Raw genomic sequence first — 19,543 nt, forward strand, 5'->3', positions numbered from 1 at the left:
GTTCGAAGAGTTGTTGCGCTCGGGTGAGCAGACCAGTGCAGCGGTGGCGGAGCGGCGGGCGCTCAGGTTGCAGCTCTCTATCTTGTAAATTCCATATCTCCAGAATCCTCCGGTGGAACTTTTTCATTGTGGTGTCTAAAAATGCATAAAAGTACTATGTATTTTTTATAAATTGGTGTCATATTTTGTGTCTGATTTCCGTGGTGTCTAGTTGATTTCAGTTATTGTGTTGCTGTTTAAATGCTTTACACTTGTTCCTTGTGTAAGCCCAGCTGCTCAGAGCCACAACTACCCAGGGTTGAGGTGAAGGTTTGACAACCGAAACAGACTGGTTTCCAAAGGGGGTTGGTAAGTGGATTACACAGTAAGGTCGCACACTAAATCATGTAATACAAGCCATTTCCTCATATCAGAGTCAATCCAAACTAAGCCCTTTAGGATAACATTGACCAAAAGATCAATATTAAAAATAAAAAAATTGCATGTAGCTCTAGGATGTCGTAAAGAAATTTAAGGCCATATCTCGAAGCATGAAGCTATAATCCCCATTAGTTTGCGTTTCTATTAGTTTTCATAGTTCTCTTTGTGACATCTCTTTAGTGATTATCATGGAGCACATATTGTAAAAGATATTTCTTCATTGGAGAAGAAATAGTCTTGGATGGCCAAAACTTCTAAGACCCCTTCTGTACAAAATGTACCCTTGTTCTTAAGAATGCAGCCTGGACTAGCTCCCCTGTGCTAAAACAAGGGAAAGTGTAGGACTGCCAACTATGGAAAGTTGTCAATAGCAGAAACAATACGTTAGTCATTGTCTGATAAAAAGAACACTGGCACCTGGAAACTGGTTAGCAGAAACACAGTATTCTTCAGTCAAAGCTGGGGTACTATCTGCTTGGCACAATCTGTGGAGCATTTTACTGGATTTATCACCCCACTGGTATATCCGATGTTGTGATTCCTCCCAGATCTCTTTGGCTTCGCCCAGTAGATACTGACACAGCACCTGCTGTGCGAGTATCAGATTAGAGCTAAGTATGGGTTTCGGGTTTGAGCTGAGTTGGGAAGATAGCCACCTGGCGTGCCTCTAGGATCGCAAGCTGCTCTCAGCGTGCACGTTTCTCTGTAGTGCGGTAGCTGATTTCGGTGCCGCGAATGGTCGGCTTAAGGACTTCCCAGAGAATGCTACTAGAGGGGGCGGAGGGACCGTTATCTACCAGATAAGAAATGATCGCCATATTGAGCATCTCCTGATAGGCGGGGCTACGGAGATGCCAAGGAGACATCCGCCAACGGAATGGGGGCTTGCGGGAGCATGTATGAAATTGCATGGTGACTGGGGAATTGTCTGAGAGTCTGCGGGGTTGTTGTAGTACCTGCGAAAATCTATGGAGAAACACCTGAGGGACAAAAAAATAATCTAGTCGGGACTGTGACCCATGGACGGCCGAATGATATGTGTAATTACGCTCTGTAGGGTGAAATTCACGCCATATATCCGCTCATTCCAAGGTCGAGGCTAATGTATGCCTTACAGGTTGGCCCGGTGATTGTTGAGTGTCTAAGTTGCGTTGTCGGTCCAACGGCCCCGTAGTGTCATTCCATTCGCCCCCTAGCCGGGTCAAGGCTGTAGGAATAGTTCCCCATACACCCAAGAGTTTATCAATAAATGCGGTCCCTAATGGAGGAGCATAGATACTGCCAATGGTGACCTGTTCTCCATACATCGTACAAATGACAAAGAACCCATGACAAAGAGAAAACGGCCCCCTAGATCCGCCCTATGGGCTGTGTATAGAAATTGAACCCTGATAAACATGAGAAAAGCCGAATCGGGCAAGGCACGGGACTTTCGTACCCATCAAATGGGTCTCTTGTAAAAGCAAAATATCCGCCCCATACCTTTTCGCCTGACGTAAGACTGCACCTCGTTTCACCTTATTCAATAGACCCCGAACATTCCATGAGACCACCGTTAGGTCACCAAGGGGGGGTGGTCACATCACCGGGTAGCATGAAGTCCTAGGTAGGAGGTGGAGCGAACAAGATCTGCATCGTAAAAAATATGTCTGCATAGAACTGAAACACACTAACATTTTGAAACTACATTCCCCAAGGAGACCTCCACTCCCCCCCCCCCCCCCCCCCCCCCCCTGTCTCACGGTGGATAGAACAGGAGAACCCCAACGGGGGACCCCTAGCTCCCGCACCAAGGGTTCCCTTCCCACCCTATAACCCTATGAAGACGGGGGTGCAAAAAGTCCCTGGCTTAGCAGCCCATGATCTTGCTCTCACGCCAGCCCAGAGAGAGCATTACAAATATAATCTTCTAACGGTTACAGAGCTCTATAGCTTGCTGTTCCAGTCCGATCCCGAACCTCGCCGCTTCTGAGACTTATTGCGGCACAGCCGTGAAGGATTGGTGGTGTTGGACCAGGCCCGTGTAGTCCGGAAATACCATGATAGATCGGGATTCATGTCTAAAACGGTCCTTATGAGTCCTGGCACATCGCAGAACAGCGTAACAGTCTGCATAATTCAGGATCTTTGCAATGACTGGCCTGGGGCCACGCCCGGGGGGGGGGGGGGGGCTTCTGTGTTAGGGCTCTGTGTGCTCGCTCTACCACGAAGGCCGAAGAGAGGAGATCATTCGGTAGGATATCCGTGAGCCACTTGGTGATGAAGCCTGTCATGGAAACCCCTTCGCAGCCCTCCGGCAGGCCTACGAAGCGCAGATTGTTCCGTCAGGAGCGGCCTTCCGCCTCTTCCACACTGGATGCCAATTCTTGTGTTACCACTGTGAGCTTGTTCACTTTCTTTTGAAGGGAGGTAACATTATCTTCCACCGTTGAGACCCTCGTTTCAGCCTCGGGGATTCGGTCTACTGCTTTGCCGAGGTCTTGACGCAAAAAGGAGACCTCGGACCCCACTGCACCGATCTTTGCTTCCAGTGTGTCTCGGGCACTGTTAATCGCCGCCATGAGGGCCGCATTGTCAGGAGCCGAGCAACCCCCGTCTCAACCTGTAGCACCCCCAGTGGATGTATTGGTCGATGGTGCCTTGTTTATGGTCGGCCCCTCCCGGCCTGTCCTTGCCCATCTGGAAGGATGAACTGGGTCGGCGCAGCTGCACAAGGGAGGGAGCGTCCAGCCGGGACACCGGGCCCACGCCTTCGGGATAGGTGGCCTCTCCGCTGAACGGAGACCGGGATGGCTAAGGGTGTACAGGCCCGGTCTCTGGTGCAGCGCCAGGCATGGGAACCGCCTAGCTAGTGAGGACCGGGCAACAAGGAGGACAGCAGCTACAGCCCAATGTACCAAGCCAGGCAGACTCGTCCCAGGGGGCCCACCAATGAGGATGTCAGTTGGGCCAGACCACCCTAGCCGGATGTAAGCACTCGGCGGTGCTAGAATGTAGATCACCCCTCACGCAGGGCAGCACACAGCCATCAACAGAAGTGTGGGATATCCAGTGGGGGCTCACACAGATCGCCACCCCCTCAAAGTCACTGCGCCCCCAGGGCCTTAAGCATGATAGACGGGGCCCTGTCCCCACAGCCGGCACGATGGTGTTTCGGTGCTCACAATTTGGGGTCTCGTGGCAGCACAATGCCCTCGGTGATAAAGGGAGAGAGAGGAGCAGGATCGCCAACGGCAAAAGCGCCAAACGGCGTGGACGCGGGCCTCGCGCTCAACTCCTGAGGCCGCGACCCGATCTCTGCACCCAATCGTGCCGTCAGTGCAGGCAGGGCCCCAATGACACAAGGGGCACCAGCCGAATCACATCCCCTCTGGCGGGTCTCAGCCGTCCGTGACCCAGGCTGCACCCCAGGACTGGCGCCACCGCACCCGCGCAGGGGAGATGGCGGGCCTCGGAGTGAAGGGGGAGGGGCGGCGGCACCTCCACGCCAGCTCTAACCCTCTGGCGCGGTTTCTCACGGGCGACACAAGGTGTTCGGCGGCGGGCCTCAGCGCTGCTTCACTCTGCCTCGATCAGGGCCCGACACCGCAACGTCGCTGTGCAGGCTCCGGTCGGGTCGCAATGGCAAGATCGGCTCCCAGCACGCTGAGTCAGAGACACTGGGGAATCGCTGATATGGCACAGCTTACAGCCGCAGTGGAGGGGTCCCAACACTCCAGGGAAGTAGGGGCTTCCGTTGCAGCAAGAGGAGTCATCTCTGGGCACGATTAGTAGAGGATACTAGGTGGATTTTGGCGTGGATGAACAGGGCTCGATCAGGCTACGTCCGCCATGATGGCTTACCAAGCCACGCCCCCTGCTGATTGTACTTTTGACGTTGGCCCCCTACAGTCCTAAGTCCAGAAAGAGTGCCCCAAAAACCGAACGCAAACAACTGTATGCAACATATGCCTTTTCATTGCTGCGTAGATGAGCATGGTATAGAACTCTTTTACTTACCTGTAAAAATGCATAACTGCAAAAGTACTTTCTTCATGACAATGTTCTTGGTATCAACATTTATATAAAAATGACTTAATTTTCTAAATTGGTCTCGGATTTATTCTTGTGTGCATCTCATTTATTGCTTCTGTGAGTACAACAAATGCATAGCACTACCCTCTGATACACCTAACTGCTTGCCCAAACTACAACAAAAGAGTTTTTTTGATACCATTTGTTCCTCTGTAAACCAATTGGGGTTTGCCTGGACACTTTCCACAGTATACCTTATTTTGGTCCACTATATAAAGAGCCTGCTTCCTACTTTGGCTCTCTATCTTCGCCAGCTGTATTGAAATAGCGGAGATATCCATGTTTGGATAGGTTCTTCTATTTGGCCTACTGAAGCAGACATGGCTGGAGTGACGATAGTTAAGATGGAAAAATTTTCTGCAGGTTCGCGGTCTGAGGTGAGAAACGAAGATTGTTTTGCAATCTTACTGACAACTGCCATGCAGTAATACAGTAAACATGGGTAAGGGAGTTAAAAATACACAAGAAGGGGTGTGGGGGGGAGTAAAAATAGTTTTGCAAATATTCTTTAGATGTCGGAACTAATGGGCAATGCTTATGGGACTTTCTTTTGGTAAAAGGAAACTGAAACACATTAAAAAATTTTAAGAAAAAATTAATCGGTTATGCCACAAAGATGCATCAAATCCACATATCCAAAAACTAGGCAACATTTTGAAAAATTAGTTAATGCAATGGCTAAAGAACATTTTTGGTAGCGAGTCACTTTGGCCTTGCATGGACTACCACCAGTTGTGTAGCGTTCATTGCCTAAAGCCAAAATAGGTTGATTGTATATGCTAAGTTAGTGTGTAAAAGCATTTTTCTAACCCAGAAGATATTTTTAGTGTTTTGTACACTAAAGGTAAAATGCAAGAAACATAACATTTTTGCCATCCATAAAATACCTATTTGACGCCTACACAACTTTGAATTGTGAGGCTTTTCATCAGTAGTAGAGATTGTTCTAGAAAAACACTGGACTCTTAAAGTTTGTTAGTGTGTTATGAAGCATTTACTTGGGTATTTTCAAACTGAATGTGGATCATTGAAGTTTGAACTTAAATCTCACTTTATGGATTGATAACAAAATGTATTTGTGTGAAATGGTTTTTGAAAATTATATCTGTATGAACATAGGACGTGTTTTGCAAATGTGGTAGACACACCACAACCATGCTATGCATAGCAGCCAATGTTGGCATGGAAACCAGTGCCTCTCACATAAGTTAGTTTTTGTTTGTGTTAACCTTTTACTTTGCTGTCATGAGCTTTAGTTTCAATCAATAACCCCTACATGCTATATAGTTTGATCTACAATTTGTTTTGTCCATTGTGTTTGGTCTGGAGATAAATACACATTTGTTATATATATGCCTTTGATTGACCCTTTGTTGTTTATCACTTAAATAGTAGAAATTGTGTTAGTTGGTTCTTACAGCCAATATAAGCTATAGCCCAATCAAAGCTATGAAGACGGAAGCCAGAGAAAACCTACCATTTGATAATAGTTGAATTTCTGTATTCAGGGAACTCCGTAAGAGTGGATTAATGCTTCATTGTTTTTTCTACCTGTACCCTGCCATAGATAAGAGTAAGAAATACTCCTGAATGGCAGGGAATATGAGTTTATCCGAGCTTCTTTTTACACTTCTCCCTGTCTCCCAACAGTCTCCCCTCCTTACATTGCACAGGTTCACTGGGAACCCCATGACGAGGAGTTCCGCGTGCATGGCTTTCCATGCCAGACAATATTACAAATTTCCCTTCTTCAATAATAGAAGAAAAACATCAAATCAATTTTGCAGAAAATCACTAACAAAGTACGATATGGTGTAACTAGTAAAATAAAATAATATGAAAGTGTGAAACTCAAAACCGGAGCAATACAATAACCACAAAAGCTATGTTCAGCAATATACATAATACTGAAAAAGGAATAAGATAAAGTCATATGTGACTCATTTGACTGAACCTATGATATACTTGAATATAGCTGAAGGCTTCCCGTTCTTTCCACTGCTTTCGACATGATAAGTAACAGTATCTCTTTCTAAAACATTACCACCCCCCCCCCCCCCAACCCTGTGACTCATTGCCAACAGGAAAACCCACCATCCTTCTGGTTGGTTTTAAATTGATCAATAATACTGTACTATTTTGGGGAAAACACCATGTACACCCATGACTGTTGTTCATGTTCCCTTCATACACTCTACCCAGGTCACTGTATTTAGCTATACTTTTCACATTCCACACACTCCCATCTTGTGTTACAACACTATTAAAGTTAACCCTCACAATCTTGAGAAGCTTCACCAAAAATGTATGCAAATTTGTACCAAGATGCGATTTACATATCTTAACCCAATGATGCGCTAATACCTTAAACGATACAGAACTTGGGCTATACAATCACACCCCGACTTCTTGCATTCTTAATATACAGTTTCAAAATCCTATTGAATCTTTCTACCTGACCATTACATCGTGGGTCATATAATGCATTGGTAATATGCTAGCTCTTACTTCTGCAAAGACACTCTTTCATTTCAGCAAAGATGAGTTGAGCGCCATTATCAATGTTAATTTGATCCGGCAACCCTTCTTGATAGAAAACATCCTGTAAAACTTTAACAGCAATATGCGTAGAGATTCTACTTACAAACTTGACATGGTCATTTGCAAATATAATCTACTACTAACATGACAAACAAGGAGTCACCAGGCAGTTGGTCAAACGGACACAAAAAATCAAATCCCAGTTTTTCACAAGGATGATCTGTCCATGGAACAGGAGATATTGGCGCATGCAAAGTTTTCAACAGACTGTCAGAAGTGCTACACTCGACATAATCTCTAATCTACTTGTCTGCTGAGTTATTTATCCTCGGCCGCCAAAGCTTTTTTCTTAAAAGTCAAACAAACACTTATTGCTTGCTTCCAAATCATCTCAAACATTCCACAACGACTAAACGTCTCACTCAGTATATTTCTTACTCTGCCAACCTTTTACCACCCAATTACACACCTTCCCAAGCAAAATTTCAGAATTCACACACTCCTCTTCAAACAGTTCCTTAAACGACGATGACGAGTAATTAGATATCATGGATACCAAGTTATTTTCCATGCTTCTCTTCTCCTTGCATAGTCATTCTAGATAGTGTGTGGTCACATTGACCATAACCTGGTACATGTTCTACCTCAAAGTTGTTCTCTATTTTGGATAACCACCTTGCATTACGGGCTGTAGCACTCCATCCTCTCCCTGGGGAAAGAATGTTCACTAAGGGCTTCTGATCACTTCTCAGTACAAATCTGGTGCCCCAGATGTAATTATGATAATGTTCCACAGCTCATATACCAACAAGTAACTTGCGTTCGATTCCTTCTCACACATTAAGTGTGTGAGCTACAGAAGCAACATTCCACTTCCCTCCCCTCCTTTGCTTCTGAGATAACCCTTCACATACACCATAGAAGCTGGCCTCAGTAGTGTTCACATATCCTACCGACACAAAGTTTGAGTGGGGACATTCACTATATCTGTTTAATCAATTCAAGGGGCCGTTTTCTCTCAGCTAACCACACAAACTTAGCATCTTTCCTCACTAGTTTTCTAAGGGTTCCCTTTTCTTAACAGAATTGGGTTCACATTTGCTGTAATATTCACATAGACCAGGAAATGAAAGTAGTTTTTCTTTAGTATCTGGAGCATTTACAATAGCTTCAACTAACAAAAGCTTTAGGTAAAACCCCTTGACCCGTAATGGTATGACCCAAGTATTCAACCTGATCTCTGAGCAATTTAAATTTTTCATCTTTTAAAGTTGGCCCCTTCTTTTGCAACATCATTTAAACTTCCTTAAAATACTCAACATGTTAGTCTTCTATTCTTGAAAAGACCAATATATTGTCCTGAAAACATTTAATTGTTTCTGTTGCCTTAAAAATGTGAAACATAGCCCTTTGGAAAACAGAAACTGCTGACTCTAATCCAAAAGACATTATGTGAACTGAAACAAACCAATGGGTATCAAAAATGCAGAATATTTCTTTGAATCAGGTGCCAGCATAACTTGTTGGTTGGCAGAGTGCAAATCTGAAGAATTGGACAGAAGCCAGGAGAAGTACTAATTCTTAGGTTTATTGGAAGATAAACTCCACGTAGCGTCCTCCCAGGTAAATGAAAGAACGGCAACTGTTAAGTTGTATTCAAATCATAACCCAGTGGAAGCTCCATGCATGAGCCACACATTTGAAAGAATACAAGTAACATTCTACATAGCATTCCTACATTTCTTAGGCTTCGCGCGCTAACTGCACAATGACTAACATGTCAACTATTACACCACCTTCCCCCTTACATAAAATTAAGTACATTGCACATAAAACTATACAAAAGAACTTGTACTAAAAAAAACTTAATATCTGATAAATTCTTCAATTTCTTTGGGGTTCTAATAATCCGACCTCTTGAAGAACTGGTACTAGGATTACAGGATGACGAGTTAACAATAGACTGGGCGTTGACACAGGAAACGGGGTTTCTGAATCTAACCAGTGTTCCCAATCCAGGTCATCCTTAACATTTCTGCGATTATCGTGCATAATTTCCACTTGATGCGGAGACACTTTCACAAGATGTCTTTTGTTCCACCAACCTTTTTTTCCAATAAAAGCAGCTCCCTTGCTAACCTTAAGTACCTGTTCAGGAATAAAAAAATTTCGATTCACCCTTTTTAACTATGTTTTTTTTTTTTTAATTAAAACCCAGTCTCCAACCAGAACATCCTTATTCTGAAAACGAAACTTTTTTGATCCAATTCTGCTTTCATCTTGATTTGTTTCGCATTCACTCTCTCAGTAATTTCATTAAGATTGACCTTATTTTCACCAGATATATCCCGTAGCCAGTAAGGAAGGTGTTATAGTTCCACATTTTTTGTTTGACAGAATCCTCAACTTTCATACCAGAAGCAAGTGCCATTTGTACACCTTCTTTTAACACCTTATTCCCTCTTTCCACCAAACCATTAGATGTGGGGGAATATAGAGCGACCTTCAGGTGTTTAATGTCAGTCTTTTTAAAATGTACACATCTTCTCCGACACGAAGTGAGTACCATTATCTGTGACGATCACTTAAGGGAATCCTTCTAAAGAAAAAATCTCACTTAAAAACTAAATAGTTGATTCGGTGTCAGATTTCACGAAACTATGGTACATCCATTTAGAAAAATAGTCTACAGCTAATATGGCGTATCTCCTATCCTGGTCAAGTACTGAATAGGGACCTGAAAAATCCAGACCAATTTTTTCCCATGGGGCACATGGAAATTCGGTAGGATGTAATGGGGTTTTAATGGTACGCCAATGTTTATTTGACAGACACATGGAGCAGTTATCAATTGTTCTTTTAACTTGTGAATCGAAAAATGGCTACCAGTAGTGTTGTTTAATTTTCATTATGGTTTTAGTCACGCCTAAATGTCTCAGTTGTGCTGCTTCATTAATAATTGTAGTTCGTAAAGATGTGTAGGGAACAAACTTGTCCCCGCGTCGGACAATTTTGTTCTCCACTGAATGTTCATCAAAAACCTGAGCAAACACACGCAACTCCCCTACCAAACACCTGGCGTCAGGCCAGTAATGAGTGGTATACTCCATTACTCTTTGCAAAATCACATCACTTTCGCACGCTGACTTCCATTCGGTTTCAGACAAAACCGAATTATACTCTTGAACAGCATCCACAAATGCCACACATTCAATCTCTTCAGAAAAAGTATCCTCCTCATCATCTTTGTGCATCAAGAACCTAGACAAGCAGTCAGCACGGACATTTTATCCACCCTGAATGTGCTTAACTCCTGAAGTTTAGACCCAAATCTCATCAACCTTGCAGACATGCTAAGAGAATTCACCTTTTTAAAATATAAACCAGAGCTCAAATTTGCGCCCCCAAATATACATGCTAAATTTATGCACAGCCCACACGCATGCCAGAGCTTCCCTCTCAATAGTGCTGTACTGTCGTTCAAATGACTTTAGGGACCTAGAGGCGAACGCCACGGTTTGTTCCTGACCCTCAACTCTGGCTAAGGATTGCACCGAGTCCGTAAATACTGGCATCGACAGTTATACAAGAGGGACAGTCATCTCTAAAAGCGTGCAAGACTTGGGCAGAAACCACCATCTTTTTAACATCCTCAAACACTTTGTCCAACTCAACAGTCCACTTGAAACTTTGTCCCTTAGCAGCAAACGTAAAGGTTCGACTGCTTGTGCATAGCAAGGTACACACCTCGTGTAATATTCAGCTAGTCCTAGGAACGACCGTAACACATCTTTATCAGTTCAATAGCTCCATAATGGAAAACTTAAGTTTAATTCCATGCTTTGATATAGTGTGTCCTAAATAATCCAATTCTTGTACGGCAAACTTACATTTGTCAGTACGTACAGTCATATTGTTAGACCTCAAAATAGAAAGTACTTTTTTCAATATGTTATGTTCATCCAAGGATTTCGCAAAAATTAAAATGTCATCCAAATATGCTTGGACCCCACTAATATCATGGAACAGTGTATCCATAAGCTTCTGGAACACGCTACCAGCGGACGCAAGGCCAAACGGGAGACGTTAAAATTTGTATGCTCCGAAAGGGGTCACAAATGTTGTTAACTCTTGAGTCTGTCGTCAAAACGACCTGACGGTAAGCCGATCTTAAATCTATCAATGAAAACCATCTGACCCCTCCAAGGTTCGCTAATAACTCGTGAATCTTAGGCAGTGGGTAGCAATCCACAATTATATTTTTATTTAGTGTGCGCAAATCCGCGCAGAGTCTAATCTCGCCAGATTTATTTAGTCCGACTACGATGGGAGCCACCCACTGTGAAGAATCAGTAGCCTTGATAATTCCTTGGTCATACAAACCTCTTTGACACTCAATGGGACCGAACGTACTTTGTGTGAAACTGGTTGAGCTCCAGGTGTTAACCTGATACGGTGTTGTATACCTTTAACCAGGCCAACTTTATCACTGAATACGGAATTGAATTCCGAGACTATTCCTTTCAACGTCTCATTGTCAGTCTCTGGTATGGAATATTCAACGTTACACACAGGTAAATCTCCTACTTTAATCAGATTCTCAGCCCCAGGGACTAAATATAGTCCCATACGTGCCAGGTCCTTCCATCCAATTATATTTTTCCCTTTTTCTGCTACGCAAATCTTTGTCTTAGTCTCTCTCCCGAGACATTGTACAATACCAGTAAAATATCCAATCATGTTAAAATCTTTTTCCCCAAATGCTTTAGGATTCACATCAGATTGTGACAACTTTTCATAAAAAGTTGTCTCTCAAGATCGTAGTAGGTGAGCCGGAACCTGCTATTACCTGAAGGGTAATATTATCAATTATAGCAGAGCATAATGGACCTTTTATGGAATTTCACTCAATACAACAGTCTAGTGTAACGACCACATTACTAAGGGAATTGCTACATGTATCTATAACATTATCGATACTGTTTACATTGAGAGGTTTTCTACCATTCCTGCATACTGCCTGAAATGTCCAATTTTCTTGCAAATAACGCAGCGTTTGCCAATGACAGGACAACCCGGAAAATTCCCAATATGGTTTTTAGACCCCCATCTGTAACTAAATAACAATTGTTTCTTTTGATTAAATTTTACATTTCTACCTTTGACATTCACAGCACAAATTGAGTTATCTTGTTCTACATCTGGAGATGAAATTAGGTTAATCCCGGGTTTAGGGACCTCTTGCATGGCTTTGCTAGAGATAGCAGAACGCTCGATACTCAGAGCCAACTCGATAACTTCAGATAAAGAAGGATTTTTACAGCTTAAAATTCTTTCCTTAATTTTGCGTGAAGCACGATTAAAAACAAATTGATCTCTAAAATAATTGTCCGCCAATGGCCCAAAACCACAAGTTGTAGCTAATGCTCTTAGTGCAGATATATATTCCTCTACCTTTTCTTCTTCTCCGTGTTTCCGTTTGTAAAATGTATGTCACTCTAGCATAATATTTGGTTCAGAAAATTGTTTTTTTAAGACAAGCGACAGCTACTAAATAAACGTTCCATTGACTGTCGCCAGAATGAGACGCAGGAGGTGGAATAGGTACAATACTATAGAAAATCCTTTGGGCAGCTTGACCAAGGCATCCGAACAGCAAAGCAAATTTGCGAGCAGGTGTATAATACAGAGCATAGATGGCTATTAAATGATTTTCAAATAGTCTGTACCATTCAGACCAAATAATCGGTGGACTACCTGGTTTACTTAGGAACGGGGGAGGTTGTGTTATTTGTTGTACATTAGCCACAATAAATCACAAATTGTAATAATATGAACAATAATAGTAATAATAACAGTGAAATGATTAATGGCTTACAGAACTTATTAATAAGGGCGTGTGCATCGCTGAAGATAAATTATGACACACAGAGTAATTTGAATTAGAGTATGTATCTATCTGCACTTGGTAGATGAAACGCTGTATCAGAATGTAAATCACTGAATAGACTGATGATGCTGCTGTCATAAAATGCAGAAAGAGGCGTTTAAAGTATTTAGTTATAGTGTGCGCATCGCTGAATAAAAACTTGACGCGCTGTTGGCTTCTTTGTTTTTTTATTTTAACTCGGTAGGTACATGCTTGAACAATGCGAAGCATGCCTGCCGCTGTAAGAAATGGAATATTGCCGAATTGAAATGCAGCGTGCGCGTCGCTGAAAAGTAAACCTGACGTGCTGAGTAAATGTAAAATCTTTAAACTAATGTAGCCAATAAATTAGCGTGTGTGTCGCTGATTAATTTGACGTGCAGGATTTAAGCGCCGATGGACTGCTTTGATTGCTGTAAATTCAATATGAAACGTCCCTTTAAAAGATGGCGTCGCGTCACGTAATGTTGGTGCGTTGAGGGACGATGAAAGCGCTTGAGGCAGGGAATCGCCGCGAGGAGAGAGAGTGCGGGCCAGCTGGGTGCTCCGTAAAGAAGAAACAAAAGTCACCTACCTCAGAATAATCTCAACCTGTAGAAGACGGTGAGAATGATCTGGGAACCTGATCCACCGAATGACTCGTGAATCTCCATTCCGGTCGCTGGTGAAAATAACATCAGGTACGCTGAAGGAATTCTTGAAACCTTTTGCATGGGTATGTGGGTGGAGTCCTTCTTTCGCTCCTCGCCAAATGAAGAATTGGACAGAAGACAGGAGAAGTACTAATTCTTAGGTTTATTGGAAGATAAACTCCACCCAGCACACGGAGCGTCCTCCCAGGTAAATGAACGAATGGCAGCTGTTAAGTTGTATTCGAATCATTACCCGGTGGACGCTCCGTGCATGAGCTACACATTGGAAAGAATACAAGTAACATTCTACATAGCATTCCTACATTTCTTCAGCATCGCGCGCTAACCGCGCGATGACCAACATGTCAACTATTACAAAATCCAATGCTGAAATACTTGCCCCTTCCAACATACATTCTAGTTCATTAATATTAGGAAGAGGATCAATCCTATTAGCATTTAATCCACGTAAATCAACAGACGTAAGTTACCATCCTCTTACGTGCCAGCACAATGGGAGAAATCCACTTGGATGACTCAGTCTTGAACAACTCTCTCTTCCATCATACTCTACAAAAGATTTTTAAAATCGTCTCTCACACTCAACGGGACATTTCTCAATTTGTTTGACTGGAATAGCTTAACTCTTTAATTCTGTGGATAAAACCCTTCAGTAATCCCCATTTTCACACCTCACAATATAATAACATTCTTGTAGAGAAATGGTTTTCAGGCCAATGCGTTCTGTGAATGTATTGTCAGGTCAGCTTCAGAAATTTGACATCACATCGATGCTTTAGTTCAGTCTCTACATTGAAACTTCATTTTCATAGTGTGACACTACGAAATAGACATTTTCCCAGACAAGCAAAGGTTTGCTAATTTACTAAGATAAATACACCTGATTAGGATTTCTGCTAGCTTGTTGGAAATTATGTCAAATTGTATTATGTTACTCAATAAAAGTTCAACTGTGATTTAAAACGCATTTGTCTTTTGCCTTCATCCTTTTTAGGTTGCTTAGCAGTGGCACTGGCTGGTATCGACAGCAAAACAGTCATGCACCTTTACTGGACAAGTATTGGACTAAAATACAGCTTGATAACATGAACAGAGCTGAATTGAAAGAGGTAAATTTGAAGTTAAAATATAGGCATGGTTTATGTTGTGCATTGTGGGGTCGCCCATCATTGTCGTACTGTTTTTTTTTTCTTTAGCTGAGTGCACTGTGCCCATTCCTCTTGCTGGGAAGATCTGAGATTTAATATGTTAAAATACAGTTCATATAATGTTTTTACCCTTAAGCTCGAGTAATTTACCTTCAGTTACTGGGCAAATATTGATACCTTGAATGCAATGTTTTCTTTTCTTTCAGTTTTTTTGTGCTGCCCCCATTTCCCTTTTTTATTTTGCTGTAACGCTCCGGTTTTTTTTTTTTTTTTTTTTTTATCTCCTACTGTCTTTAGCAGCTACTTTGTTGTTTAATCACATTTGAAAAGAAGGGGACCACCTACTTTTCCAGTTTTAATCTCCTTTTAGAATATCTGCGTTCTCGTTTTCAGGAACAACCTCCTTACACCAAGCGATACTTAACTGGAGCATTGATAACAGCTCTGTCCTTTACCTGATCCCATTATGCTTTGATGACTCTGCTCAGCTGTCCACAAAGTCTGCCCAACACTGTCCATTCAGCCCACTAGGTTGTCTGTGCAGCCATTTTCCATTTCCGCTCTGTTTCCACCTCTTCTCTTCTGTGCTAGCAGAGTAGTAGGGTTTGTTTTATTTTTCTTGTAGTTTTGGCTATTCCTTTCTGTTTATTCAGCATTACGAGTGTGTAATTACTTTTCTAGTTTTTCCTGGCATTTAATACATGGAGGTAGTAAGGAATTTGTAGCTTTTGACTGTCTTTGGTGCCAAAAGCACATGCATCAACATTCTTCCTGTCCATTGAAAGTCATCTTGTTGCAGCATTCTGATAATGAGGATTATTCAGCCATACTATTTATTTATTTGTTTATATAGCGCTAGAATCGACCCCCGAAGGGGTATCTCTGCGCTTAGAGCAGACTGTGAGGGTATGCAGCAGTTCAGGCATATGTCAAGAAGCGCAGAACAGGGTGGTCTTAAGCAGCTTCCTACAGCTACTACAGGGAATAAACACCCCCCCCCCCTTTCCTTGACACAAACTGACTGTAGACTTATGTATGAACTTTTATGTTCTTACATATAATCCTGCCTAGATCCTTTGCATTTGGGGCCATCTAGATTGCAAAAACCCATCACCAGAAATAGGAGTGGCTTTCTGTTTTGCACCTTGTTTCTGGTCCTTGAAAGATGCAGTGGGTGGCTGTGACAGTGCTGATTTGGGTACTCCCCTCCCAAACATGCACCTTCCAAGATGGCACCAGTGGTGACTAGAGGAGTAAGTGGAGACTCTGCAAAGGGATGCTACACACCCTGAGATGGGATCTGCTGCTGAGAGAGGTGCAGCGGGCTTGGCCTGCAGAACCATTAGTGGTTGACCTGACTCGAGAGAACAGACAATAAACCGGGTGGGAAGTCTGAAGGGTTAGGCACTGTGTGGGACTAAAGGGGCACCGCTGGGAGATGATAAAATAATAGACGTGCCTCTGTGGAGCCGAGTCTGCCCAATGCATGGGAAGACTGGAGATTGCTTCCCCGTATTGGGACACACTGAGTGTGGACATAGGACCAAGAACCACTTTGTTCTACCCATGCCACGCTCTGCTAAACCAGGTGCACTAGATGCAAAGCAGGGCTGCTCTGGTGCTCTCTATGCTGTGTGCTTTTGGCACTGAGGGTACTGGGGCAGACATGGGTGGATTATACAGCCTGGATGGGCTGTGCTCCCTATGAAAGTCCTTTAAAATAGCTGGGATGTAAATTATTAAAACTATGAACAAGATGATGTTGTGTATGTTGGGAATCTCCCCTTTACAATGGATGTATTGCTCTGAACTTGGAGAAAATGCCTGAAATCTGATGTTAGTGCATGGCTTCACCTGGGGTGAATCCATTCAATAAAGACACTTGACTTATTTTCTCCGGTTATTTGGTAGCTCGGTTGCTGTGTGTTCAAAATGGTTAAAGATAAAGAAATCAGAAGGAGACAAACCTGAGAATACAAATGCCACTGTTCACGTGGAACCCTAACTGTGATACCTCGTACCACAATGACCAACCGGCTTAAGCGGCGTAGCCTATCCCACTTACTTTATGGTGGCTATCAAAAAGTTGATCAACATTCTAACATTATATAGACACTGCTTCAATGAAGTGGAACCTGATGAGCTGCAGGGATACCAATACCACCAGCGTTTCAGACACAAGGTCTACAGTTTTTAAAATGAAGGAAATTAAGTGGATTTTAGAGGGCATGGTAGAAGACGCAGAGCCGAGATCCTGATATAATTACCTACACTTCATTGATTTTCCTGAGTCGATTGAGTGATTAATGTTGAATAGAGTATGGAGTTCCTATAAAGAGGAGGTAGTATAACGAGAAAGCTAGGAAGGTAATGCCCTGATCCTATGAATGAGACAGGGTGTCTCCCAATTTGGGAAGTGGGGCCCTCACACACCCAGGTTGGGTGTCATGCTTCCTCATTGGGCATGATTCTCGTCAGGCTGATGCTGCCATGCCTGACGGGCACCCTGTGAGGGGCTCTTTGTTGGAGATCCTTTGTCCCAAGCAGTTTGGTGCAGTGTGGGGGAGGGGCATAGAGGTGTAGATGTGAGTGCAGTGTAGGTCCGGGGGATTAAAAAAAAAAAAAGGGTAGCCAGTGATGCTCCGGAGAAACAATTTTAATTAGATGAGCCCACTGGTCCCTGTTAAAACTAGATAGTGAGTGTCACCGTATAAATAATGTCCAATAGTGGCTATGGGGCGACATGTTTCTTGCCTGTTGTGTCCGAATGATCACGTGGCAATTCTTCAGGACCAAACAAATATATGTTCCATCTACACTTGTGGTTGGATCACATTGTTGACCCAAAAATTACAACCTGACCGTAAGGTACCTTGATTAATTAAATCCAACCCACTGTGGCCTACTCACTTGCTACCTCGAATCAATGGCGGAGGGCCAATGCTAGATTTTAGCGTTGGTTAAGCAGTAGCTGAGACGGCCGGCACTTAACCCGTCCTCCGTCACGTCGATTGAGGGATTGTCTATGGATTTGTTCCTGGCGATGTGGATACTGTAAACACTGCCTCCTAAAAGTCTGGCAAAACTGTTTTTTGCTGAAAGTACACACAGGGGCCTGGACATTGCTAATTTTTCTGAACTATAGGCACAGGCATGTATTACTTCAGATTATTAACATAAATGCCCAATGTGAGGGCCCTGCCTATGGTATTGTACTCGGGTAGCGCAATACAAACAAAGCATTTGAGGTAGTGGAAGGCTGACTAAGTGAGTAGTTAATTACATACTCCTTTTCCCAGCCATCCTACGAGTCATAGCTATTGGTGTATACCCCTGACCCGGTTTGTTTCTTCCAAGCAGAGGTATACATTTACTAATTTGTGACAGCTTTTTGGGTGATTTTGGTTTCATTCTCAGACTCCAAATGTAAACTCAGTATAGATAGAGGGTGGGTAGCTGGCCTGGCGACCATTTATATTTTCCTATTAATTCCACTTGCTTCATGTCAAACCATGCTGGAGGTGGTTTCATAGCTCCAGAATTCACCATGATTGACTGCAGTTGCTGGTGCACTGTAATGTCTGAAACCTCCTAAAGCTTTTGTTTTAGGATTGTTTAGTGTTTGTGTTTGGGAGAGATTAAGGAGCAGGATTTAATGAGGCAACAGATTGGATTCACTAGTGCTATATCACCTTAATAGTATGGAGGTGCAGGGAGGTTATCGGTCTTAATTTGGTGAGCTCCCCTTTCCTTTTACTTCAAGCATAGTTATTTTTTATTGATAGTCTAAAGAGGTATTGGTGTGGGTGTTTTATTCCTTGGTATCAGGGTTAAGAGTCTGGGTGGGCACTATTCTGTCAGATACCTAAATTACCATGCTTCAAGGCAAAGCAGATGGTGGTCCTAGGGTGATGGTACATGTGCTGGCCCTGGTGAGACATGATAGGTAGAGTGAATTTATTAATATGGAATGTCCATGTTATGAATAAAAAGCCAAAGATGGCATGGAGTCCTGACATTTCTTCAGAGTTGGGGAGTATGGCTTGCATTTCTAACTTTGGCACACACTAAACCGGCCAGAAAATGGTAAGGGCGCAAGTATACCAAAGTGCCAACCCCCGGTTTAACTAGGACATGGACTCTTAAAAATTGACTCTTTGGGAAAGACTGGCCTATACTTGCAAGATTACATCCAATTGATGCTTTGCTTGAAGTTTTAAGGAATAGGCAACCTAAGATTAATTTGGCGGACCACTGCCTACCCAACTAAATTGTTCGGCTGTGGCCATTAAATGATCCATCATCCTTAACCCCCACCCCACCCTCTTCATGATAATTCAGCAAATGAATGCTATGTCGGTAGAAAACCTCACCAAAATCGGGTTCTCCATTCTTACAGATGTTGCAATCCACTTTGACCGGTTTACAGGTGCTTAATAATTTAGAAATCCGAAGAAAATTGCTGCTAAATGTCTGCACAAATGTTCTTTGCTTATGCTTTATAGACATCCTGTTTGTGTCTTTGGTCAAAGTAGAAGGAGCCTTCCATGACGATGTGAAGTGGCATGTCCTGTGCCTTAAAATACATTTTTTCTTAAAAATAAAAAGCTCTTCGTGCAACCAATCCTTAAACCCACCTGAAATTCTCTTTAAATAATCAATCTGTATTTTTAGAGAAAAAAAGCACATTCTACAAAGCAGACTTACAAACCGAAAGCAAAAAAATAGGTTTATTTACACAACAAACAATAACATTATGATTCATTTAAGATTTAATT

The 19,543-nt window shown here is 42.8% G+C and overlaps 1 protein-coding gene across 1 annotated transcript in view; it reads left to right on the forward strand.

Moving 5' to 3' along the window:
* The window catches only part of MDN1 (midasin AAA ATPase 1), a 2,002,810-nt gene that overhangs the window by 133,990 nt on the left and 1,849,277 nt on the right, over nt 1-19,543 (forward strand). Inside the window, exon 9 of the mRNA XM_085611158.1 lies at nt 14,612-14,726. Coding sequence (XP_085467284.1) covers nt 14,612-14,726 — 115 coding nt within the window. The remainder of the gene's footprint in view (nt 1-14,611; nt 14,727-19,543) is intronic.

This window comes from Triturus cristatus, chromosome 6 (genome assembly GCF_964204655.1).
Source record: "Triturus cristatus chromosome 6, aTriCri1.1, whole genome shotgun sequence".
Taxonomy (NCBI): Eukaryota; Metazoa; Chordata; class Amphibia; order Caudata; family Salamandridae; genus Triturus; species Triturus cristatus.